The sequence below is a fragment of the Equus caballus genome, chromosome 9 (genome assembly GCF_041296265.1).
Source record: "Equus caballus isolate H_3958 breed thoroughbred chromosome 9, TB-T2T, whole genome shotgun sequence".
Lineage (NCBI taxonomy): Eukaryota > Metazoa > Chordata > Mammalia > Perissodactyla > Equidae > Equus > Equus caballus.
Window position 1 is genome coordinate 54,907,200 of NC_091692.1, and position 25,527 is coordinate 54,932,726.

A 25,527-nucleotide genomic window follows, 5' to 3' on the forward strand; every position below is an offset into this window, starting at 1 on the left:
CATTCACTAACATCCATTAGCCAAGGCCTGTCATGTGGCCGAGCCCAGATTCAAGAGATGGGGAAGTAGACTCTGCTTCTCACTGGGGAGAGGAATTTGTGTGAGGATGAAAATGAAAAGTGCTTAGCAAAGGTCCCGACATGTAGACAACAAGCGGTAAAGGACTCGCACCCTTTCTTACACCCAACTGTGAGAAGGACCCCAGCACGTGGGAACCCCCGCAGGAGCACTTGGGTGGCCTCAGCCCTCGTGTGAACCTCCCAGTCGTGAACCCGTTTGTCTGAGGATGAAACGACCCAGCTCCAAAGGTCCTCGCCATTGTCCTGCAGCCGTGATGCAGCGTGTCTTCCCTTTCCACTGGCCCTGAGATGTTTCTGGCTCTGAGATCCCACACAGCCCAATCGCCGCCTCCATCCCAGGACGGCTGCTTGCCCTAAGTGTTGCCTTCAAAAGGCTCAGTCTCTCTCCCTGCCAGGTCCATTGACACCAAGAATGCGGGCCCTATTAATACCTAAGGAAAATGGCCGCTTTTCATCGAACAGTTACTAGTGCTAAGTGCTGTGAGGTCTGAACTCTCACCTCACTGGACAGATGAAGAAAAGGAGCCAGAGGGGTTGGGAGACTTACCCAGAGGCATGCAGAAAGTGAGTGGCAGAGCTGCAATTTAAGCAACTTGATGTTGCCTTGCTTCACCTGGTCCTGTGCCCAGAGTCCTCCTCCGCTCGCTGCCGCATGCTTTGTTGTTAGGGTGTGCGTTGCCGTATCATGAACGTCCTTTCAGAGTTGAGCACCGACACCAACATTTGGAGGTGCTACGTCCTCTGTGTTCAGGGACCTTGGCTGTCCTATTCACTTACAACCCTCCCCCAGCACCAAGGCTGTTCCAAGCTGCCCGTCAGTCTTCCTGCTGTCTCTGTCCCCTCCCTCAGGGAGGCGTTTCAGCGCCCCTGCCTGGAGTCCCCACCTCCCCATGCCTGTGTCCCTCCAGCTCCAGGCCTGAGAAAACTGCAACAGCCGGCGGAGATGATACTGTCCTCACTCACCATCCTGACACTGTGGGCCTTAAGCTGGAAAAAGAGGGGCTGTCACGGAAGCTGAGACATGAGACCTGTGGGGGCACTCAGCTGGGCTCCTTCATCCTGGACAGCGACAGCCTCTACGTCGTTGGGGAGCATCTATTTAGTAACCCCATACTGAAGCTAAGGATGGGCCCCAGGAGGATGTGCACTCTCCAGTGTTCCTCAGGAGCCATCCTGTGTGTCTAGTCTTCCAGCTGAGCAACCTCCCTCAAGGCTCAGGGACCCCAAGGCCCTGCACTTTGTGAATCCTTCTCTTCCCTTTGCAGCTCTGCACTCTGGGGCTGTGATTCGTCCCCTTGCCTGAGGCACAGAAGCCTTTCTCCAGTCAGATGAAAGAGAGTATCCCTCTGAAGCCAATGGGCATTCAAGAGTCTGGCTATTCCTCTCTCTCCCTGCCAGCACCTCTAAATACCTCTGGAACCTGAAGAGCACAATTTGCAAACCCATGTTCGAGCAAGGTTAGCGCATTGATCTCACACATAAATTGCAAACTCATGAAAACAGGGACTGGATCTTTGATTTGTCAGCCTTTTAGGAATAAGAGATAGTTGCTCCTAAATCCTAATGTGGAACCGTGTAGACTGGAAGTGTCAGTTGTGGGTGGGGCTGCTGGTCCTCGGGCTGTATTTTGGACATTCGTGCCCCTCTTGCATGCCAATTCTGTCTCCTTTTCTCACAGCAGGTTACACATCGGACCTCAGCCCTCACTCCCCGCGGTGAGTCCTCAGGGCTCTGATGACCGTGTGCTGCAGGCCCCTTAGGGAGAGCGACTGATCTCCTCATCCCAGGGCACCCACGGGAGAAGAAGCCAGAGGACCCGCAATCAGTGGCTCAGGCTGGATAGGAAAGATGCACGCGGTGGCCTCCATGCCCCCCCTCGGAGTCCCCGGTCTCACTCCAGACCATTTCTCCTCAGCTGCTGTGACCTCCATGCTCCTCCCACAGAACCCACTGGTGCCACCGACCCCCCCCCCCCCAGCGCCACAGGTAGGTGACTTCTCTCTCCAGCTCCCTCTAGGAAGTCAAGCTATTTGGCCTCAAAGTTAGGACCTGGCAGTCGCAGAGAGGAGCCGCCGTGAGGGACCCTGGAGCTGCCATGGACAGCCTCTGCTCTCCTCCAGAGCAGGGCATGGCACCTCCTCGTCGGTCCAGTGTGTTGACCTGGAACAATTTACTTTCCCTCTCTGTGCCTCAGTTTCCTCACCTGCCCAGCACGAAGAATAACACTGCCTAAGGTTGTCGTGGAGGGTCCGTGAACGTGGACGTAAGAACACCTGGCGCAGGGACCACGGGGGATTTAGTGGACAAATATTGAGTGGGCGCGTGCTCTGTGCTGGGCAGAGGGCAGACGACGTTAGTGAGGTGTGTCCGTCCCTCACCAAGGTCACTGTGTATGGAGAGAGACTGGAAATGAACGTGCAATTACAATCGCAAAGAATTGTCACCGAGAACCGTGTTGTTTGCCACTTACTACGTGCCAGGCTGTGTCCTGTTGTGTCTTTCACTGTTAACTTTTCCCTTTGAATAAATATGAAAGCACATGAAGTTGCAACAAAAATAGTACAGAGTGCCTTGGACCCTTCCACCAGCTTCCGCCGGGGGTTAACATCTTGCGGGACTCTAGTACAGTGTCACGACCAGGACATGAATTGGCAGTGTTAAACCCACAGACCGCAGACTTCTGATGTTGCTAGTTTGACGTGAGCTCACTGGGGGGTGTGTGTGTGTGTGCGTGTGCGTGTATGCGCGCGCGCGCGGTTCAATGCCATTTTATGACACATGCAGATTTGCGCCACCACCACTGCAATCCACACACAGAACTGTCCCATCCCCACAAGCCCTCCCTCGTGCTGCTCTTTCGTAGTCACATCTGCCCGGCCAGCCCCTGGCCTTCACTCATCTGTTCTCCATCTTTATAATGCTGTTGTTTTGAGAAGGTCGTATCAACAGAATCAGAAAACGTGTGACCTGTGGGGCGCGGCTCTCAGCATAATGCCTCTGCCATGTGCTACCTCCTCTGAGAAAGTCTTGTGACCTTCATAATTTCCCTACCAGGATGATTCTCCCCATTTTACGGTTGAAGAAATGGAGGTTCAGTCATGTTGAGTGACATGCCCAGGGTCACATGGCTGGGGAAGGAAAACAGGGGATCTGACCCCAAACATGACTCACGGATGAGGCCACAACCACGGTACCCGAGCTCTGCACTGCGGCGTCTTTCTGGGAGTAGCGGGTGGGGTTGGGGAGGGGTAGAGACGTTGAGAAGTGACTTCCTTGAAGGACTGACATTTGCTTCCCATTAAGAAAAAGGTCTCTTCCACGTTGGATGGGACTGAATGCAGTTGTTTCCTTTCTTATCCCCCAATCGGTGAAATTGCTCCAATCCTGTTACTTTGAACTTGTAAACTAGCATCAATCAGGACCACTCCAGAGCCTCACCAGGGTCCAAGATCTCAGACCCTGGACACCTACCTGGCCCATATGCTGACTTGAGGGCCCCAGAACCTGCATCTTGACCCCCCGCTGCATTTTTAAGTGCCTTTTGATTGTGGCAAAGTATGCATAACCTAGACTTGGCCATTTGAACCATTTTTCCGTGGACAATTCAGTGGCATCAAATGCATTCACAATACTGCGCAACCATCACCGTGTTCATTTCCAAGACTTCTTTTCATCATCTCAAACAGAAACTCTGTCCCCATTAAACACTGCCTCCCCATGACCCTCAGCTCCAGCCCCTGTGAACTTCTATTCTTCCTTCCATCTCGATGAATTTGCCTGTGCTCGGCACGTCATGTAAGGGGAACCGTATCATAGGTGTCTTTCTGGGTTGCGTTTATTTCACTGAGCGTAAGGTTTGCAAGGTTCATCCACGTTGTACCATGTGTCAGAAGTTCATTTGTTTTTAGGGCTGAATCTTCTTCCTGGGAACTATTGCACAGAAACACCCAAATTACTTCTACCAATTTCCCCCGGCCCTGAAAATTAACACGGAGAACCTTTCAACACATTTCTTCTCCAGACTGGGGGGGCTCTGAGGAAAGGCCATTGTTACTGGAATAAGCAAGGGCAGGCTGGGAGTGGGGTCTCAGGGAAAGACGCCCTCAGGAGGTACCAGGGAATCCCCAAATGGATGGGAGGGTCTCAGCAGTAACTGAATTCAGGATGTGGTGGAGTCTCAGACCGGGTGCTAGTTCTCTGGCCGTGGGGTGAGGGGCTGGTGCTGCATGACAGGGAGAGAGGACGGCTCACCGTGTTCCTGGGACACCAGCCCCACGGGAGAGAGGGAAGGCTAGTGCGCCTTCCCGACGGACTGGTGGTGGGAAAAACTCAGCCTGGAGGAGACAGCCGTGTGCCCGGGGTAACCAGAAGGAATTACGTCTCCTTCAGCCAAAGCAGACAGCCCCTCGTCCTGGGCTCACTTTATCCAAATGGGAGCAAGAAGGAGGAAACAATTGAAGACGCTTCCAGATGTGAGATGTGTGGTGGCAGAGACTGTGCCTGGGAGATTCTGAAAGGCCTCACTGAAGTGACCTAGGCTGTGACCAGAAGGACAAGACTGAGCCACGCCTGCGTAGGTCCGGGAACAGGGAGTCGGGGGAAAGGCGCTGTTGGTGCTGAGACTCTGGGGCAGAAGTGAGCGTGAGCAGAGGAGGTCAGAAAGCTGCCCAGGCGGCTGGAGGGAGCCTGAGAAGCAACAGGAGCTGCGGCAGGGGCGGCGGTTAATGGGGCCAGACCGGGGAACCCGGTAGTCTGCGTTCATTTGGGTTTCTCTCTCACAACACTGCTCCCAAAAGTTGCACCTCTGAAGTACGAATATTGAACTTCTCCCGGTTTCCGTGGTCTAGGCATTGGGCACGGCTTAGCTGGGAGCCTCTGCCTCCAGGTCTCCGTGAAGCAGGACCTTCAGTCTCAACTGAGGCTAGACTAGGGGAGGATTTGCTCCCAAGTCACTCACACGGGTGGTGTCAGGAGTCATTGGGACTGAGAGTCTGAGTCTCCATGTGACTGTTGGCTGGGCGCTCCCTCAGATCTCGCCTCCCTTGGCCTCTACATAGGGCAACTGAAATCATCGCCACTTGCTATCTCATTTCCAGAAATGTGACAGAGAGAGAGCGCAAGAGATGGAAACAGAGGGGGAGATAAAGGGAGGGAACTCAGGAAAGCAAGCAAGAGGGAAGTGACAGAGTTTTTGTAATTAAAACTTGGATGTGACATTCCATCAGCTGGGCTGTATTCTATTGCTCAGAAACCAGTTACTCAGGATGTAGTGGTTCCACAAGGATGTGCACAGCAGGAGGGAGGGAGCGCTGGGAGCCTTGGTGGAGGCTGCCCACCACATAGGCCACAATGAGGCGCTTGGGTCTGGTTCTAAGGCCAACAGGAGACTGGGAAAGGTTGAATGCTAGTGAATGACAATATCTGAATTTCCTCGAACTTCCAACCCTTGAAGGTGCAGACCTGACAAGGAGCCCCCAAGGGGCAGGGACTTTTCCCAAATCACACGGCTGGAATCCAGGCCTGTTTGGAGAGGTATTCCCGACTGCATCCACCCCTTCTTGTAATTCTTCCACCTCTAAGTTCGGGGACCAGACCCAGGCGGCACCACCTCCCAGATATGGGAGGCGTTATCACATGTCCACCCGAAGACGTCCCTGGGAATGTGTTTCTAGCGCCATCCCATCGTGCAGGTTGGGAGACTGGGGAGGCCCTGAGAGGCACAGTGGCTTTTCCAGGACACAGAACTGCTAGGAAAAAGGAGATCCGAACTGGGCGCTCTCTCTTCAAAGCTGGGGCGCTGGTTCCGATCCCAAGGAGCTGTGGGGAGGGCTGTGATGGAACTTTCTGTACAGCTCGGGAGATGACACGGGCAAGGAGGGTGAGCGGTCAACAGCCCCGAGGGGGCTTTGGGTGGGTCTGATGGAGGGAAGGGCCCCCCATCCTGGAACCTTGGAGACATGACCTCACTTCCTTGGCGACCGACCCCAACAGAGCTTAGAACTCTGGTCACCAGGCAGCCATTTTGTACACATAGCCCATTTGACCAGAGACACTCGACACAGGAGGATGTGTTCGTGTATCCCCTCTTTGCGAGGCTCTGGCGCACAGAGAGCCAACAATGACAGTCTTCTCCAGCGCTGTCGACATTGGCTGAGACCGCACCTCCAAGACCTCAGGCCATTCGGAAGAAGGAACCCTCAGGTAACACAAGGCAGCCCAGGGCGGGCCACTCCGGGTCAGGCCACAAGTGTGATCCCACCCTCCCATGCGGGCAGCCCCACACCCCTTGACCCTTATTGTGTGTGTGTGTTGGCGGGCATGGAGTGACGGAAGGCAGGGATGAGCGTGGAGCTACCCTGGACGGGAGCAGACAGTTAGGGCTTGGAAGCCTGGCGGTATGTCGTGTTCATATCCCGGGTGGTGGCTGGCAGGATGGAAGGTGAGTGCTGGGAGCCAAGCCGCCCTACCCGTAGGTGAATCCCAAGCCCGTGAGGTGTCATCTCATTCGCTCCCTGTCTGGAGGTCTATGCGGATGCCCCTCTGTCTGTGCTCGGTGTGCGGGAGAGTTTTCCCCCTGTGGGCAAGTGCAGGCAGGCCCCTGCTACCTGCCGCCGCGGCCACCGGACGCTGTCTTTGCAGAGCTCCACCCAGGAGATGGTCCAGGAGCTGGCGCATGGGTCCTACGGCTCCATCTCCCTGGACAGGGGGCAAGTGCAGCAGACCACCGACCTTGCCCGGGGCTGGACTGAGGGGAGAGTGAGTGACACCCGGGGCCCTGAGATCACCGGGGTGTGTCCACAATCCAGAGTCAAATCTGGAGCCCTCCCCTGGACCCGCCCAGGGCTTTCCCACTGGAGTGTCCCAAGGGCCCAGTCCCAAAGGAATCTGGACTTCCACGCCTCCTCACCAGCTACCTAGGAGGGTGGGAAGTCGCTCTTTCCTAACCCTAGGCGGAGTAGACAAAACACTGATGTTTGCGCTTCACACTCGGCCAGGGGCATCTTTGAAATCTGCCATTTTCTGAATCTGAAACCTCTGTAACGAGGGTCTCAAACCTCCCTTTCGTGTAAAAGAAAGAAAAACCAGCGTCCTTTCTTGTAGTCAGCCAGATCCTCACAGCGTCTGTCTGCCCGTGCACTGTCTCCCGACTGGGGAGGGCTGAGGTTCCCACCAGACATTTCCCTTCATGTCAGGAGCACATGAAGCCTCAGGTGGGGGAGCGGGGGAGTCCTGCAGCCCTGGCTTAGGGCGGTTCTCAGTTCCGACCCACAGGACCCTGAGCAGCCACTTGGCAGCCCGAAGCTTCCGTCCTCTCATCTCTAGAATGGGGATGTTTGTGTTGGATTCGCTGGTCAGTGCTCTTAATGCACGCTTTGGTGCGGGGCGGTCTGTCCTTGCCAAGCCAGCCAAGTGTCCTGAGGAACTCATCGTATAATCCTCCCCCCGCCCAAACTCAAATTGGACTTTTCAAGCCTGGAAACCGGTTGGCTGTGGGCAATCCTGTCCCTCCTCTGCACACATCCCTGAGGGGCTCACAGTTCCTGGGGGACCTCCAGACCTTGACTTCCTGGAGGTTCACGCTGGTGCTGGTGACTCTGTGTCCTTCCTCATCTCACCCAGCGCGGAGAGTCACTCGGGCAGCGGAATGAGGCCTGCAGGATGCGGGCCCTCCAGGCAGGCCTGCTGGAGAGGCTGCCGCCGTCCATAGGACCAGCCTTGGCGCCTCGAAACATGGCCAACGTCACCACCATCGTGTTTGACTGCGCGGCTGTCCTCACCTCCCACGGGGTCCTGGACCACCTACTTGCTACGTGAGTGCCCAGCCCCTCCTCAGCACAGTGGTGACTCTGCCCACTGCCAGCTGTGTGTCTTGGAAACGGCCCTCCATCTCTCTGAGCTTCGATTGCTCCTCTGCAAAGTGGAGTGGGAGAGGATAAACTTCATCGGGTTCTGGTGGGCACGAATGGGATGAGCCACGGCAGGTGCTTCCCTGGGGCCTGGCTCTACAGAAGGGGCTGAGAGACGTGCTGTGGTTGTTCCTGGTTATTCTTTCCCTCTCCCCGATGAAGAGCAGTCTGCTCCCCCATCGCTGGGATGGGGCCTTTCTGAGTTTGCAAAGGCACACGGAAAGCACTCTGGCAGGGAGTGTGGGATTCCATGCAGCTGGTCGTGGGGCGGGTCCTTGGAGTAGCCAAGGAGGGGTCTCCGGGGCCGCAGAGGGGCCCCAGGCCCACTCAGCTACCGGGGATGCTTCTGGTTGGAGTTCATTCGAGAACACTGTATATTAAGCACCTGTGACATGCGGGAGCTTTAGAGACACTTGGCACAACGCAGTGAATGAAGCAGACACAGCCCCTGGACCCCCGCAGCAGCCTGAGACTCAGATAGTCACACACCATATCATCCACAGATCCTGTCCCCCGCCTGTCCCAGGGGATGCCCTCCTATGCTCCTTTACGACTGGAGGCCTCTTCCCACGTTCTCATGCATGATGGACCCCAGCGCCAACTAAAGACCTGAGTGTTCTTTGAGTGCCAGACGAGGGCCTCCTGTCTCCACAGAACAGGGCTGGGGGAGAACAAGAGGACAGAGGACTGTGGCTGGGGCGGGCCCGGCACAACTCTGATCTCACTCATCTTTTGATTCCTCTGGGAGGGCTGAGGTCTGATGGCTTCTACTGCAAGGGGATAGGAGTGAAAGAGAGCTGTGGGTGGGGTCCCAGAGCCCCTGGGAACCAGAGGGGAGGCTGGCTTGAGCTGTTCCCTGGCGACCCATCCCCACCACAGTCCCGTCTCCCTCCGCTTCCCCTTCTCCATATCCACCCCTTCTGACCACCACCAGCAGGCCCAGAAGAGAAGGGGTGTTAGCGAGCCGCTCACACATCGGCCTCAGTCCTCAGTCCACTTGCACAAGGGCGTGGAGGGCTGGGCTGGACTGTGTCCAGCCTCTTTGCGAGAAGAGTGGCAGTGGGAAGAAGAGACTCACACAAACCCCGTGTTCCACCTGCTGGATGAGCAGGCCTGCCACTGCCAGGATGGCCACACAGGAGTCAGCGCCGGGGTGGGACTCCCCCCTGGTGGAAAGGGGCAGGCACAGGGCCCAGACCCAAAGCAGGGTGCCTTGGGAGGACAGTGTGGAAGCGACGGCCAGGCCTCTGGCTCTGTGGCCCAACTGCTTCCGCCCAGTACCGCGTCTTCTATGGTGGGAACCTGGCTGGACCCAATGCAGGATTTCTGGGAGCCCACGCCCTTTCCCTCTTTCAGGATGCGGCTGGCCTCTCTGCGTGTCATCTGGCCTGGGTCGCACCTGGGAGGCCCTGCCTACCTTCCCCAGGTCCAGCTGCAACATCTGGGGCCCAGGAGGGCAGAGCTGGAAGGTGAGGGCACAGCAGTCTGGGAAGACTGTCTGCGGTGGGGTTCACGGGCTGGGGTTCCCTTCAAGACAGCGGAGTCTCTCCTGTCTTGTAAAGTCGGGTACGTAGGTGAAACTTTCTCTTTCTCCCGCTGCAGCGCCAGTTCCAGAGCTCCTGCCGGCTCTAGAGCCAGAGCAAGGGCCAGCTCCGGGGCCAGAGGCAGCTCCAGCTGTAGTTCCACCGTCCGCGCCGGAGCTGGAGGCGGCCTCACCACCAGCAGCCTCACCTCCAGCAGCCTCACCTCCATCGGCCTCTCCAGGGCCGGAGCGAGCGCCATCAGCTTCAGCCCCAGTGCCAGCTTCTGAGCTGGAGCAAGATGCGCCATTGACTTTTGGACGATCTCTGCCTCCAGCTGCCGAAGTCACCGCAGAAGCGAGCGCCGAGCTGAGAGAGGAGAGGCCTAAGCTGCTGGACTTCCCTCCGAAGCTGGTGGCCGAGCAGCTGACCCGGATGGATGCGGTGAGCAGCGGGGCTCTTGGGCTAGGTGGGGCCCGCCTTGGTGGGCCATCAGCTGCCCCAGACCTCCTGTTCCCTCAGCCGCAATCCAACGATGTGGGTGCAAGTCACAGCTCCCCCACTCACCCACCGGGTGACCTGGGCCACCTTCTGGCCCCCAAGTCCTTGCTGTCCCCACATGGACAGTAGAGAGCACACCAAGGGCGGGCACCTGCTGGGCAGAGTGGCTGTGCGGATGGATGAGGTCGAACAGAGAGGAAGCGGGGCAGAGAATAGCCCTCTGGTGGGGGAGGGAAGCTCACTGGAGTGCTGCCAAGTCCTGGGTCACTCACCCATCGGCCCAGGAGGCCTCAACAGCCTCCGTACTTATTAGACACCTAGTGCGTCCTTACCTACATGGAAGACAGGCAAACAAAGCCCATGGTTGTTGCTGCCTCGGGGGAACGTGCAGCTGAAAGGGGAGTGGGACCAGGGGGTGATGAGAACGGGTGGAAGATGCCCCTTGAGATGGGCAGGTGTGAGCCGTGTTCTGGTGCTTGGGGGAAGCAAGACTGGGCTGCGAGCCAATGGGACTTCTCTTCCCCGCCCCTATTGGGTCCTCGGTCATCCTGCGCTGGGCGGCCTCAGCGGACACAGACAAAACCCAGAGACTCCCAGAAGCTTCAGGCCACCTCCTCAGGTTCCTGAGCTGCAGCTGACCAGTGCCTCCTGCCTGGGGCTGCGGGGGCCTGCAGACTCTGAGCTCGGGTGTGGCAGGGTCAGGTGACAGTCCCCATCCTCCCCAGGAGCTGTTCAAGAAGGTGGAGCCCCGCCACTGCCTGGGTTTTGTGTGGTGCCAGCGGCCCAATGGGAGCAAGGAGTACCTGGCTCCCACGGTTCGGGCCACTATCAACCAGTTTCTTCACGTGTCCGGCTGCGTCATCACGACGTGCCTTGGGGACCTCAGCATGACGGCCCAGGACAGGGCCAGAGTCGTCGAGCTGTGGATTCAGGTGGCCAAGGTCAGTAGCGGCAGGGCCCAGGGAGCCCCTCCCTGGAGTCAGGGGGACTGCCCCTTCTCCTCTCGCAGCTTTCAGCCTTGAAGTCGGTGGTCTGGGCCTCGGCAAAGTCCTAGGCCCCTTGCTGCCAAGGGCCTGCTGACCTTGAGTGCTGGTCCCAGTGGTGGGAAGCTCCCTTCCCGCCCTGGGTTGAGCTAAAATCTTCCTGCCCGCGAGCGTTACTCATCAGCTCCCAGGTGTGCCCTCCCTCGCTTCCCTGGGCATCTGCCTCATCCAGGACAGCAGAAGCCCACGAGGGGACACAAGCCAGAGGAAGCAGGGCTCCAGCCCGCCGTCGCAGCTCATTCCCTTCCCTTCCTCAGGAGTGCCGAGTCCTTGGAAATTATGCGTCCCTGCGTGCCATCGTGTCTGCTCTGCAGAGCCCCTCCATCAGCCGTCTGCAAAAGACATGGGGACGAGTTGCCAGGTGGGTAGGCCGTGCTCCATCCAAGCACCACCAGGGCGGACCAGACATCCCCCGTGCGACTGCCATGGACCCCTCATTCAGCTAGGACCATCTGGGAGGCAGCGGACCCTAGGGATGGGGACTGGCCTCCTTGCTCGGGTCTCTGAGACTCTCTGAGACCCTAGGCAGTGGCTCCCCCCTTGTCACATCCTGGATTGAGCCACACTGGAGATTTCCAAGGGTGTACTTCGCAGCAACGGAGCCCTCATCGGCAACCAACGCTGTTAGAAACAATGTGCTCAGTCGGAGTGGGAATGGAGGCCCCAGGTGACCGCAGGAGAGCCTCCACCCGAGTCCCACGGTGACCTCAGAGCTCCGAAGAACCCGGGGAAAACCCTCGTCCAGGCCCCAGGCCCTTTGAACCTTCCGGGTTCTCAGCCAAAGGCATTTCGCCTTCAACCGCCCCGGGTTTTCTTTCCTCCTTTCCTCTCCCCTCAGGAAGAGCTCTCGAAAGTTGAAGAGGTTCATCAAAGACCAGTGGGTGAGCAGGAGGCAGCTGGTGAAGGTAAGACGGAGGCTGCACATCTGGAAGGAGGGGGAGCGAGAGGGGAGGGGACCCGGCAGGATGAGCTTTGGTTCTCCTGTCACGTGAAGTTGGTCAGGAAAAGATGGACAGGAAGAGGGATGTGCTAGCTCCATGGGCAGGTGGGGGCAGTTTGGGACAGGAGGCCAGGGGCATGGGATAGAATGGTGCGGGCTGGACTGTTCCAGGAGGCTGAGGACCTGGCAGAAGGTGCCGGTGTCTGGCTTCCATGCTGCTCCATCAGCTGCCCTGCATCTTCCTCCTGGCCACTGGCTGGAGCGAGTGGGCGGGCTTCCTTTCTTCCGAAGTCAGCCCAGTCTGTGCTCAGGAAGCCAGGGCCCCACTGCTCCTTCTGTCTTCACTGTGCCTCTCAAGAAGGGCACCCTGCCTGCCTGAGGGATGGGCACTGCCGGATCCCACGGGCCAGGGGCACTCAGGGGCTTCCCAGCCTTGGGACGGACACTGGACCTGGGACAGATCTGTGTCCCCTCGGTGACTCCCCACTCTGGCCCCTAAAGTGGGCGCTGCAGACAGTCCCAGTGGGATGCTCACCCAGGTCCTTGTTGGCGATGACATGTGCCCCGGAGGGCAAGGGCAAGTGCCCAGGGAACTGATGGCTTCTTCAGGGATCCTTCCCGCCCAGACGTCAGAAGTTTCCTCGTAAAACAGAAAGGAAATGCCACCCCGCAGTGCCCTGGTCGCCCCCTCCCCTGCTAGTCAGACGTGGCATTCGGGGTCCCCATCCTGAGCGGATGAAGAAAGAATTCTGTGCAGGGGAACTCCCTGAGGGGATCCTAGGGAGCTGAGGGCTTTAGCAAGGCCTTGGCCTCGGCCTGGGATCAGAGACTCCTGGGCGTTGGGGCTGGCAGAAGCCACTTGACCAGGCCTCCTGAGACACCTCATCTCCCTCCATCCGTGGCTCGGCCCAGCTGGGGGCCCGAACACAGCCTGAGAGTCCCGAGGACAGCACTGTGGTCAGCGGCTGGGCAGAGGGTGGTGTGAAGGCAGAGGAGACAGGGCCTGTGGCTGGGAGGGGGAGCAGCCTCTCCTCTGGGGCCCCCTGAGCAAGTCCCTGCCCCTGTGTGGGCCTTGGTCTCCTCATCTGGGAGCCAGAGGGAGATGAGCCGTGGTGCAGGCCTCACAGTGGGTGCCGAGGCTCAAGGGTGGGGAGGAATGTGGGGAGCTTGGACCTGGCTCCAAAGGCAGGCTTGAGCGGAGAGCAGTGATGACGGTCAGATGACGCTTGGGCCTCAGGAGACTGTGGGAGGCAGACAGAGTTCGTCAAACCTTCCAGACGAGGTAACAGGTTCAGGGAGGCCTGGGCGGGCCCAAGGTCACACAGGAGTGAGTGTTGGAGCTGGGATGGCTCTGGAATCAGAGCACCCTGGAGGCGGGAGCCGCAGGGGCACCAGGTGACTGGGGCCACATGTCCAGGGTCCCCGATCTGGGAGGGGTCTGGGAGGACACTTGGAGGGGAGCGTCGGCTCACTGGCCCTGTCAACACCCTGGCAGGAGGCGACCTCTATGTTGACCAGCCTGGAGACGGGCCCCACAGGTGCCCAGAAGGTAAGGGTGCCTGTGGAGGAGGGGCCCAGGAGTCGCAGGAGAGGGGACTCCCCTTCCTAGCCGGAGGTCTCTACCAGCAGAGAGGGAGCCTTTCTCCTCCAGCCCTGCTCCTGGTGCCACAGACCTGAAATGCCTGCATTGGAAGTGACCAGGAGGAGGCCTGGAACGGATGGGCGCACAACGGATTTGGGACAGGGAGGGGCGGGGACCACGTACCCTGGGTTTTGCCAGAGCCGGCTGCTGGGAGGTGCCTGGAGGAGTTTGGGGTTCCTGGAGGAGAGAAGAGGAGGAAATTGGGGGGAGGCCGCCTAGGTGGGTAGCTTGGGCTGGGCAGGAGGCTGGGGTGAGGAGTGGAGGAGAGGTCTTTGACGGCTCCTGAGAGCGGGATCTCATCACCGTCTCCACCCCGCTGGCACAGGGGCTCATCCCCTTCCTTGGCACATTCCTCAATTACCTACTGCTGCTGGACACCAACATGGAGGATTACCTGGAGGTGAGTGAGCCTGGAGGTGGGGCTGGGGATCAGGATTCGGAGATTTGGGAGGAGAGACTTGCACTGAGGCCTGAGCTCACAACCCTTGGCAGAGTCCTCTCGTGAGGGCCTCACAGCCACCCCGGGAGCTGGGTGTCATGGCCATCTTAGTGATGAGTGAATATAGGATCCAGGTGAGCCGCCAGTCCAGGCTGCCTGACTGCGGAGCTGCTGGAGGGTGTGTCTGAGCTGGACTCAGCCTCTCCCTCAGGCCCCGCCCCTGCAGGGAGTGAAGCCAGGCCCCTCCAAGGCAGGAAGCACACGAGTGGCTGAGCATCCCTTCCTGCCTGAGGCCTCAGTCTGTCTGTCTGTCAGAGAGGGCTGTCTTAGAATGTCCCTGAGCCATAGCCCCGTGGCCTCCTTGCTCTGGAGCTCAGAGTCTTGCCCGGGACCCATTCCCGTTTCTGGTAGCGCCTGCTCCCTGGTCGACCCTGCTGGTAGAGCAACCTGAGAAAGGGTGGAGACGGGGGCTAGCTATGGGCTAAGGGGGCTGTTGCTCATGGGCTTTGGCTCTCTGCCTTCCAGGGAAATGAGATCAATTTTGAGAAAAGGAGTGAGGTGAGCAGCTGTGGCCTCCCCGTGCGGAGGGTGGGGCTGTGGCAATCAGAGACTCCTCCGGGGAAGACCTTCTCTGGCCCGATGCCTTGGGCCTTGCTTTTCTTGGGAGAGTTCGGCACCCAGAGCTGGGAAAGCCGTCCCATTGGTGCGTGGGGGAAGGGGCTGGCACCAAGGACACCTTCCTGCAGGAGGAGCTATTTCAAGCCAACTGTGAGAACGAGCAAGTCCTGCACGGAATTGGAGGGAAGGAGGGTTCCCATGTGGGCCAAGACCCCAGACCAGCTCCTTGACCCTCTTCTCACCTGTCTGAGTCCCCAGCACGGTCCCCCACCCAGGCCCCGTCTGCATCATGTCCTTTCTCCCAGGAATTCAAAGTCACCGAGCAGATCTTCCTGCTCCAGGAGGCAGTCCATCTTTACCACATTGAGGCTGAGGAGCGATTTGGGGCCTGGTTCGAGGCCATGGAGCCCCTCAGCGAGGATGAGAGGTGAGGCGGGGCAGGAGTTGGTGAGGGCAAGGCGGACTCTCTCTGATGGCCAGCTCCAGGGAGCCCGTGCCCGTGGCTTCCGGGTCAGTCCCGGGGCTTGTCGCATGGTCACCCGTGGGGCCCTGGGACTCCAACTGCTGGCCGTCTCTGGGAGGGTCACCTGAGGTGTGGCTCCCGGTAGCTGAAAAGTCCCCTCTGTCCTTTAGCTACAGCCTGTCCTGCCACCTGGAGCCCCCACAGGAGAGGGCCGGCAAGATGCGCCGGTTTTTCCTGCCCAAGAAGAACCGCGCGTCTCTCAGCTCAGGGCTCGGTGAGTGTCCAGACAGGCAGGGACTGAAGCCAGGGGCTCCGGAAAGCTTCGGGCTAAGCACGGGCCTAGGGAGATGGACAGCCGGCACGGGGATCCCAGCTCCACTGCTGACCAGGCCTGTGAGGGACAATTCCCTTGACCTTTGTGGGACTCAGCTTCCTCTTCTGTGAAATGGGTGAAGCGAAATGCCAGCTCCCATGTCAGGGACAATGGGGTAGTGTTGACTGAACACTCAGGACAAGGTTTGGAGCAGAATGCAGTGGGGCTGAGGTGTTGGGCTGGGATACTGGTGTGACCCCCCCAATCATCAGTGTCTTCTCTTCAGTCACCAGACCCCTGACGCAGAACCCAGCAACAGTGGCAGATCCCGGTCCTTCCAACAGCTCGAGTGCAGCCTGCTCTTCAGCGGCGGGGACGCGGCTGGGAAACACGCGGGGCCCCAGGCCGGCTCCTCCCATGCTGATGGGGAGAAGAACATTCTAAGCCTTTTCCTGGGAGCCCTGGAGCCCAAGAGGGAGGGGACGACCCCACCCCACAGGCCTGGCAGCTCCACCCCAGCGCCTGTTTACCACTTGGGAAGGGGCCGTATTTCTTTCGTGTTAGTAGTTAGTGCTAGTTTTGAATTTGATGTTAAAATCCTGTTTCTGTTCCAGCCTGCGAGTCACGGTCTGGTTCTTTCCCCTCCTGTGCTCGTGTCAAGGAGACACAGACTCTCGCGTTCCTCCTGGAATGAAGAAATCTTGCAGGGTCTCGGCTTATTGTATGTGAGAGAAGGGAGAAGGGCCAGGCCCCTCCCTGGATACTGAGGGACACCTCCGCGCCCCCCCTTACTCAGAGGACGGCTTCATTTCAGTGTGGTTCACGTGGGCCAGGAGCAGAGACAGCACCCAGAGCTCCTGGCATTTAGAGGGTGGAGGTACTTTCACAGGCAGAGCCACAACCACTGGAATGCGGGTGTCTTTAAAATGGCACGGGCCAGCACCACGACCTGCCCCAGGACAGTGGCTGCTTTTCCACCCCTTTGGAGGAGAGGCCACGTGTTCGGCTTCTCTTGTGGAGGTTCCTCTTCACCAGATGTTAGGAACTTGTCGTTTTCTAATGAGGCTCTGGACAGCAGCAGCTCTAAGTGCAGAGAACGATGTAAAAGCTCAAAACGTGCATGTGGAGGGTCAAGGCCGGAGAAGGTCATGTGCAGATGGACTAAGGGCAGGCAGGACCCTCCCTCCCCCGGCCCCTCTGGGGGCTCCATGTTCACCCTTCACCTGGATTGGAATCCTCTGGGATCCTGGTCCACGGCTCTGAATTCCTTTCCCTGCAAGTTTGGTATCCAGGGGGACAGATCTGTGATGCAGCTTTGAAGGCTACATCTGGGCATCCTTCCCGACGCATCACTGCTCCTTGTCCACCAGGATTTCCTGCCTCCGTGCACTTCCTTCTGCAATTCTTGGAAGGGCAGAAATTCCCTCGAATGCCTCGGCCTCTCTGTCCCGTACCTCGTGGCCACTCCTCCCTGGCAGGGTCTGACGGATCACGGGTGGAGTCTGCTTTGCAAACATTAGATACCCTAATCCTGGCCAAAGAATGACCTATACTCTCCCTCGCTGCCCAGGGTGACATCTGGGCCCCTGTGGTTCTGAGGTGTGTGGTCTCAGGCAATCACCTGTTCACACACTCAGGCATGTTGTTTCTGACTCATCCTAACGGGGCAGGAGGACCTGAGCCTATAAACCATGCAGCCCCTCGGAGGGCTGTGTTCTCTTGCCCAGCCTTATGCTCCGTTTATGGTGTGGGTGTGAACCTTTCCCGTTGGAAGCTTTCAGAGATGAGTCGTGAGAGGAGGGTGGTTGAGGGGTCCAGCAGGGAACGCAAGCAAACGGATGACGGGTAAACACAGCCTGACAAAATTAAAACACTTAAATGGTTCCAGTCTGGTGGTGAGCAGACACTGCTCCGAGCTCACTCCAAGAACCCACCCGGTGACCAGGAGCTAGAGGGTTACCACCTGGCATTTTGAACGCCCCCCCCCCCACCCCACCCCGGGAAAGACCCTGTAAGACTAGGACCACAGGAAGTGCTTGGCCCTTCTGAGTTCTCCCCTCCTTTCTGATGGCTGCAAGTGTCACCCAGACACACAGCAGCGTGAACCCTGCCAGGGAGGCCTCCTCAGTACGGCCAGCAGCTGAGGAGAAATGCTGGTTCCCAGCAGCCCAGGCCCTTCTTGGTATGGCACAGCCATCCAGGAAGGTGACTTTCTAAATGGAAGCCGGAGCCGGCTGTACCTTCCCGCCACAGAGAAAGAGAAGTGCCAAGTCCCAAGGCTAGTCCAGGCCCAGGAGGAAGACACCGTGTCCAAGGGGTTTCCCTCACAGGGCCGTGAGGCTCCTGAGAGCCGACCCTTTGGTTGCAGCGCTTTGTTTGTCATGAGCCTACCAGACGGCAGAGGACAATAACTCGCTGCCTCTTTGGGCTTCCAATGGCCAAAAATGAACTGATCGCCAGCAAAAAGAGGCCCACATGTGCAGCACCTGTATCTCATCAGTCTTTATGTTACTTTGATATAAATTTTAGAGAGAGAGCTATATATATATGTTCACTCACACACAAATATATCATGCACTCTAACTTATTCCAAACAGAATCAAGAAATAATACTCATACTCCTCAAATGCACGGTTTTGCAGCTGGTTCCCTCTCGGTAGCTGGTATTTATAAGCACCTTCTTCCAGGACCCATTTCATCTTCCCTTCGCCCTCCACAAACCCCGCGGCTGGTCATGGTGCTCTGCCTGGTTAGGGGACCATAACCTGCCTTCCTGAAGGGTCTGGGTCATGGCAGTCCTACCTGGATTGGATTCTGCTCATTCCCTGGGGACTTCAAGCCCAGGACGTGCTAGCCCACAAAACGCGGTCAGGAATCTCCTGAAGTCCACACGTGGGCTTCCTCCTCTCCAGGCTGAGGAGCAGAGGGAAGCCCGAGTCCCAGAGGAACACGAGGGCTCCAGACAGTGTCTGCTTTGCATGTCAAGATGGAGAAAACTCAGGGGAAACTCTGAGGGTGAAGCAAGGCAGTCCGTTGTCATCATTCTCTGCACTGAATCCACCCAGACGGTTCCAGCAGAGGCTCCACAACAAGCAGCCCCAAGCACCCAGGCGGGAGGCCGGCTGCGCTGTCCTGCCTGGGCTTGCCCAGTACATGCATGGTCTACATATTTTGCAAATGACCACAGCTGAAGATGCCCAAGGGCTAAGATTCACCCTGAGCTAACATCCATTGCCAATCTTCCTCGGTTTTTTTTTTTTTCCCTTGAGGAAGACTAGCCTTGGGCTAAGATCTGTGCCCATCTTCCTCTATTTAACACGTGGGATGTCTGCCACAGCATGGCCCGATAAGCGGTGTGAATGTCCACAACCGTGACCCGAACGTGCCAATGCCGGGCCTCCAAAGTGGAGTGGGCCAGTTTAAGCCCTGCGCCACCCTAGGTTATTTTAACACATCACTCTCAGAAACTGATAAATCTGTCACGTGAAGGTAAGCAATTCTAAAGAGGATTTCCATAATACTGCAAGCTCCATCCCTCCAATAGACAATCAAGTCCTAACAAGCAGCGGTTTATTGTCACGTTGCTGATGCCGGAAAAGGTCTCTGTTGACAGCACGATCCCTCAAAGGCCTTGTCCATTTCTGTGAATCCAATTTCCAGCACATAGAGATCTAAAGATTGAGGCAAATGTGGTCTTTCCTCCTTGCAACTCTGAATTAACATGCAATAAAGAGCAGAAAAATGGAGACCTGGAAGCAGACCTCTTATTTGAGAACAGAGATATACCAGCGCTTTTGAAATGATCTTTGGAGTCTACCGGAGTATTGCACAGAAGGAATGATCCATTCCGACTAGGTAGGTTTTACTGTGTCGCTGTGAGGGCGACAACGGAATCATCCCGCGAATCGGTAACTCTCTGTGACTTTCAAGCGCAGATAAATAATATACTTCGGAAAGGAAAATGCGAGAGCACCGTGAAACGGAAAGCCCTCCTTGCTCTACTCAGCTGAAATCCAGTCTCTCCTCCACAAGAAATCCCTGTCTATGCTTCCTACGTCCCACAGAGGAGTTTAATAAAAGAAAAGGATTGGTATGTCTTGAAGTTGCAAGAGCTCAAGCAAGAAAACGTGGGACCCTTCAAGGAGACGTCAGTGAAGTGCCGGGCTCCATCTCAGGGGCACCAGCGTCTCCTCTCTTTCCTGGTGCTGTCAGCACATCCTTCTTGGGCGCTCACTTTCTCTGCCTGGCTGCTGAGCCTGTCCACAATCGCTCTCTCCCGCCCTCTTCCCCGTCCCCTCCTGTTTGCTCAGATCTTCCACAGTCACCAGCAATTGTTGGCCGTGGAGCTATGGGATGCCCAGACCAGTTCCCAGAATCATCTCTGCCAAATCTGAGGAAGGGCAGGGGTGTGTATGGGACTGGACGGGGCACCCCATGCGAGCGCACCCCGCAGGAATTCACCTCTGCTGCAAGGTGCAATTTTGCAAGGCTACGGCAAGTTCCAAAGGGCTTGCCACTTCTCTCCTGCCAGCAGACCTGTTGGGGCTGGTGCCACGTGCTCTCCCAGTGACCCCTCACTGCTGGGTGGGATGGCATTCTAGTAACTGGCCTTCTGAATATGTAACTGCGCATCCTCAAAGAGATGGGAATTCTTAATCCGGGCTTTGGTTTGGGTTGATTCCCACGATCACGCAGCTTCCTCTGCGAAGACTTGACCATCATCACTTCTTTTCCTCTCGTCCTGTAAAAGTAATCATGAAACTGGACCCAAATGAGAAATGAAGCATGGCTTCTTAGGACAATTATCTCAGTTTCCCTGTACTTCCACCCTTCCTCTCTCCCTCTGGAGCTCTTCTGACCTGTGTCCCAGGACATCGTCAAGCAGATTTGGGTCAAGGACAGAAAGCTCAAGGTCAAAACTCAGGACTGCTCCAGATCAGTTTTCCTCCCCCGTCTCGTAACACCCCCTCCTTGTTTCAGTGTGATTTTATTCTCTTTTATTGCTCTTGCCATTCTCATCTGTGCAAGTCCTGGCACTCTCTCTGAGGACACGTGATCCCCCAGCTTACTATAGATCCCAATTCCCATCCTTTCTGTGTTTTCTGACTATTCCTTTGGTTAACCCATTGGCCAGTTGTTGCTCTTAGCCTCTTTAGGGTCTAAATCAATTGTGACATTATCAACTACCCCACTCTTAGCGACTCACTCCCAGGTCCTGACATTTACATAACCCAAACGATCATGTTCACAACTAAATAAGTTAGAGTCCAGCCCCATGGCTGAGTGGTTAAAGTTGCGTGTGTTCTGCTTCAGGGGCCTGAGGTTTGCGGGTTCAGATCCCAGGTGCAGACCTACTCCACTCATCGGCCACGCTGTGGAGGCATCCCACGGACAAAGGAGAGGAAGACTGGCACAGATGTTAGCTCAGGGTAATCTTCCTCCTAAATAAAGAAATAAACCCTTCAGAAAATGTATTCATCCACCACAAATTCCTGATTTCCAATATGTCTTCAAACATTCATACAGAAGATACCTGTTCCTTCAGATCGGAAGTGATGCCAGATCACCATGTCCTCACTTTAATTTCCTCGTGGACCTGTCAGTCCTACATTCCACGGACTGTGATCTCAATAATTTCCTTGAAATAATCAAAAATTCCTTACCACTCGTCTTATTTGTGTTGTAAAACTGGAAACCCGGGAGATCCTGATTATCTGCTTTGCCATTCTACTGCTAGTCTTATGATAACTGCTGAAGAAAAAGCACACAACACGATATTTTGTCATCACCATAAAGACAAAATCATCTGCATCAACTGGGAAGCATCCATAATGCCTGGACATTTTTTTTTCTTTTTTCATCTCTCGGGTCAATAGCAAAAACACCAAGGCACTCAGTTAACAAATGGGCAAAGGAGTAGAATAGCCATTTTTCCAAAGAAGACACACAAATGGCCAACAGCCACATGAAAAGGTGCTCAGCATCACTAATCTTTAGGGAAATGCAAATCAAAACCACAAGGAGATATCACTTGACACCGGTTAGGGCGGCTATTATCAAAAAAAGTAGAGGTGACAAATGTTGGTGAGGTTGTGGAGGAAAAGGAAGCCTTGCAACTGTTGATGGGAACGTAAACTAATACTGTAATGATGGAAAATAGTCTGGAGGTTCCTCTAAAAATTAAACCTAGCGTATAATGCAGCAATCTCACGGTATTGTGTTTTGTACTTCGAATTTCTAACAGAGTATATATTCTGTTAAGTGTTCTTAAAGCAAAATAATGATAATAGTAAAGGGGGTGGGAGAAAACTTTGGTAGATGATGGATATGTTTATGGCCTCGATGGTGGTGATGGTCTCATGGGTGGACACTTATGTTCAAATTCATCAAGTTGCATACGGAAAAGTATGACATCATTACCGATTCTTCTGCACCTTAAAACACAACATGTCCTCATCCAGAAAATGAATATTGACTACGTCTGGGGACAGACGTTAGTTAGACTTATCGTGGTGATTATTTCACGATACATGCAAATCATTATATTGTACAAATGAAACTAATATAAAGTATATGTCAATTATACCTCAATTAACAAGCGCACACATCATACAAGACTATTTGAACACTGTAAACGAGTTCAGTGAATCCCTGAAACTATCCCATCCCCAAATGTCACAGGAAGCAAGGAGGATGAAGTAAGATGGAAAGTTGTTGTGCAAAGCTGCATGCAAATTAAAATCCTTTAAGTTGCGTTCAGCTGCTGTCACTGCAAACCAAGACAAGCATGGACAGTCCTTGGTGAGTCAGCTTCCGGTCAGCTCTTCCCCAAGGCCCGGCAGTCATGCGCCCCTCCCCTAGTGGGTCACTCTGCTCTGTCCTCCAAAGTGGCCAGCAGGAAACCCTGGTAAGATTCTGGAGGACAGCCGCTTTCTATCCTAGATACTCACGTTTTAACAGACACTCGAGATGAAATGTCAAGACTTAAAAGCATAAGTGTCTATTTGTGTAGTGTAGGGTATAAGGGAAACCATAGGAGGTCTTTTCAGCATCTCTCAACTCATAATGCAAACATAGCCCTGTCTTCAGAAGGACCGTCCTTGGTCTTTGGTGCAGAGTAGGGCATGTCGCAGGTGGCACGAAGGACAGGTTGTAGCAGCACTATCCTCACTCCAACAGAACTATCTCACTGGACATGACCCCGTGGGTCTCCAAAATTAGTTACTGAACATAAAGAAAAATAACTATCTCTCTAGAGGGGCAATTTTACCGATCAAGGGAAAACTTCTGAATTTTCGCATCTTATAACAAATAAATGATATGTCCTATTCTATCCTAATGAGGTAGCATGGGTACTTCCATAATAAATACTTTTCATTTTCAGTTCAAACATGCTCAGCTGCTTTCAAAAACCAAAAAACCAAAACAGAAACCCAGGCATGTAAAATTAAGTGTTTTAACTTGATAAAGTACTAACACAGCAGTGGCTTCTAAGGGAAGAGCTTTCAAACGAAATGATCACTTTTGGTAATGACCGTAGAAGATGGTGCTATCGCTGTGAAAGGATGGAACCAATCCAGAACGAGCCAGCTTTTGATTAAGGACAACGGAATTGAATCAGATGCCAGAAATACTCACTTGGAAATCAAAGTCCCATCATCATCCCTGGAAGCATTTCTGGAACTTTCCCTTTGGACACAAATTTTTGTCTTCCAAAGGAGCAGACATAATACAGAGCAAATAGCAGACAGAGGAAGATGAGTCCCAGTTTGCCAGGCACCAAAAGGGAATTAGTGGCCCTGAGTCACATCTCTAGGAGCCCCACTGGGTGAGGGCTTTCACCAGGACCACACATGTCCACTCAGCAAGGGGAGTCCTCAGGGATGTTCACCTTACTCCCCAGCCCATCGAAACTGAAACAAGACAACCCAGAGAGAGAGAGAGAGAGAGAGAGAGCACATGTTAAATTCAATGAGTTGGGGGGCCAGCCCCACGGCCACGTGGTGGAGTTCCCGTGCCCCGCTTCAGCAGCCCAGGGTTCGGATCCTGGACAGGGACATGGCACGGCTCATCAGGCCATGCTGAGAGGGCATCCCACATGGCACAACCAGAAGGTCCTACAACTAGGATACACAACTATGAACTGGGGAGGGGAGGTTGGGGAGAAGAAGAAGGGGAAGAAGAAGAAAAAGATTGGCAACAGATGTTGGTTCAGGCGCCAATCTGGAAAAGAAACAAAAAAAATCAAATGAATTGCTCACGTAGGGCACGCAAAGCGTCTAACTGTGAGGTGAAACAATGGAAAAACAAACTTACTGGCCTCCTGGCAGGAACCTTGTTCTTTAATGAGCACAGGCCTCGTGCTTCACTGTCTCATCCCCTGGGATGATGCTGTTTGGTGCGACAGAGGATGAACTTTCCCTGCAGAGGTCAACATGCATTTGTTTTTATAAAATCAGGATTCTGCTCTCTACTTTCATATCTCGGTTGTCAAATATCCACTGTGATTATAATCATTTTACTATTATTTGAGACAATTTCAAAGGTTACACAATATGCAATCAAAAGAATGTCCTAATTTGTTCCACAGTGGCCTGAAGGGAAAGTCACCAGACAACAGGCGGGGAGGGAAGGCTTACTTCAGCAGCAGTTTGAACAAAGGGATCTCGGAGGACCTGACGTTTTGAACTGAAACGGAGTATAGAGTAGGAATACGTGTGTGGATCCTGGGGCGGAGATGAAGGGTGACTGCTCAGTGTGCTGGCAGCAGCAGTGCTTGTTCTGTCAGGTGGTTCTGAGAGTTTGCGTTAAACATCACTCCCTGGATGTCAACTGTAGTCATCAGACGAGATCGGAGACCGAGAGGTGAAGGGGTGTCTAGTTGGCGAGGGGGAGTTAACAGCTTCCGTTGGAAATATGTTTGCTTAAGGTGCCTATAACATACACCTGGAGCATTATAGCTCAGAAATAAGATCTGGACGTGGTTTTTAGACATCGCCATCATAGAGATAACAGTGGAAGGCATTGAAGCAATAGAAGAAATGCACAAGAGTACTGAGACAACGTAGGGTCAATGGAGAGAATAGGGCTCACATTGAGTCCTGAGCTTTCGCAATAGTGCTGTGTGAGAAGGACCCTGTGAAGGACACCAGGGAGTGTGAGCTGGTTCACAGGCAGTCAGGAGCCTGAGATGTCGAGAAACGGAGGACAGGGAATCATTCCAAATGAAAATCGTGGCCCGGTTCTGCGTTTGTTCCAAGTAATAGAAAGATGCAGAAACACTCTTTGGATTTAATTATGGGGAGATAGCTGTGATATTATCAAGATTGATTAATACACAGACCATTGTCTGAAGTGTGGGGGAGTGAGGAGCTGGTAATTCCATGAACACTGATCTTTCAGGTTCATTGTGAAGGGGAAGGAAGACGTGGGGCGAGAACTAGAGAGAAATGGGTTCAGGAGAGGCTGTTGTTTCAACAATGAAGAGATTGAATGAGTGAAAGGAATTCGATGGGGGAGGGGAGGGGAGATTGCTAGCAGAGAACATGACGTTTGGAATCAATAATAAAACTTCTCTAGAGAGGAGGAAGAAGGGAGACAATTAGGCTAAACCAAGGATCAAGATGAATTTTCAATGGAATCAGGAGAGGAGTCATTGATGGTTAAGAATGGTGGGATATTTGTAGACTTTGCGGCAGTGAGCTCAAGTATTTCTTGTAATGATCTAACTCATCAACATAGCAGGAGATGACCCCCTTGGTGGAAAGTGAGGGGAAAGGCAAGAAGTTTTTAGATTGGAAAGGCTCGGTGAAGGTCTGAACTGTTTCTGAAGCCCGGAAGGACGCACCAACTATCACGGCGCCGTAGGATGTAAAGGGAAGGAAAAGGAGGACATGTCGCTTCTCTCCTGTCAGGATGCGTGTCTGCTGGCACAGCCTGAGCCAGCAGCTGGGATGGCTGCTTTGTGTCCTGAGAAAACAGGGTCCGAGGTGGAAACCTACACCGAGGACCGGGCCGGGCAGTTCTACGGGAGATGTGCTGCTCAAATCACAGCCTAATGT

The 25,527-nt window shown here is 54.9% G+C and overlaps 2 protein-coding genes across 2 annotated transcripts in view; both read left to right on the forward strand.

Annotated features, from left to right (window-relative positions):
* Positions 1 to 25,527, forward strand: part of LOC138915577 (large ribosomal subunit protein uL15m-like) — a 254,981-nt gene that overhangs the window by 154,651 nt on the left and 74,803 nt on the right. The window lies entirely within an intron of this gene.
* LOC138915555 (ral guanine nucleotide dissociation stimulator-like) lies at positions 6,076 to 16,079 on the forward strand. Its single transcript, XM_070222308.1, has 14 exons — positions 6,076 to 6,281; positions 6,720 to 6,836; positions 7,701 to 7,891; positions 9,344 to 9,456; positions 9,590 to 9,951; positions 10,734 to 10,949; positions 11,309 to 11,412; positions 11,890 to 11,956; positions 13,487 to 13,540; positions 13,959 to 14,033; positions 14,598 to 14,630; positions 14,996 to 15,117; positions 15,324 to 15,427; positions 15,753 to 16,079. Exons 1-14 carry the CDS (start codon positions 6,147 to 6,149, stop codon positions 15,908 to 15,910), a joined length of 1,851 nt encoding a protein of 616 aa, XP_070078409.1. The 5' UTR covers positions 6,076 to 6,146; the 3' UTR covers positions 15,911 to 16,079.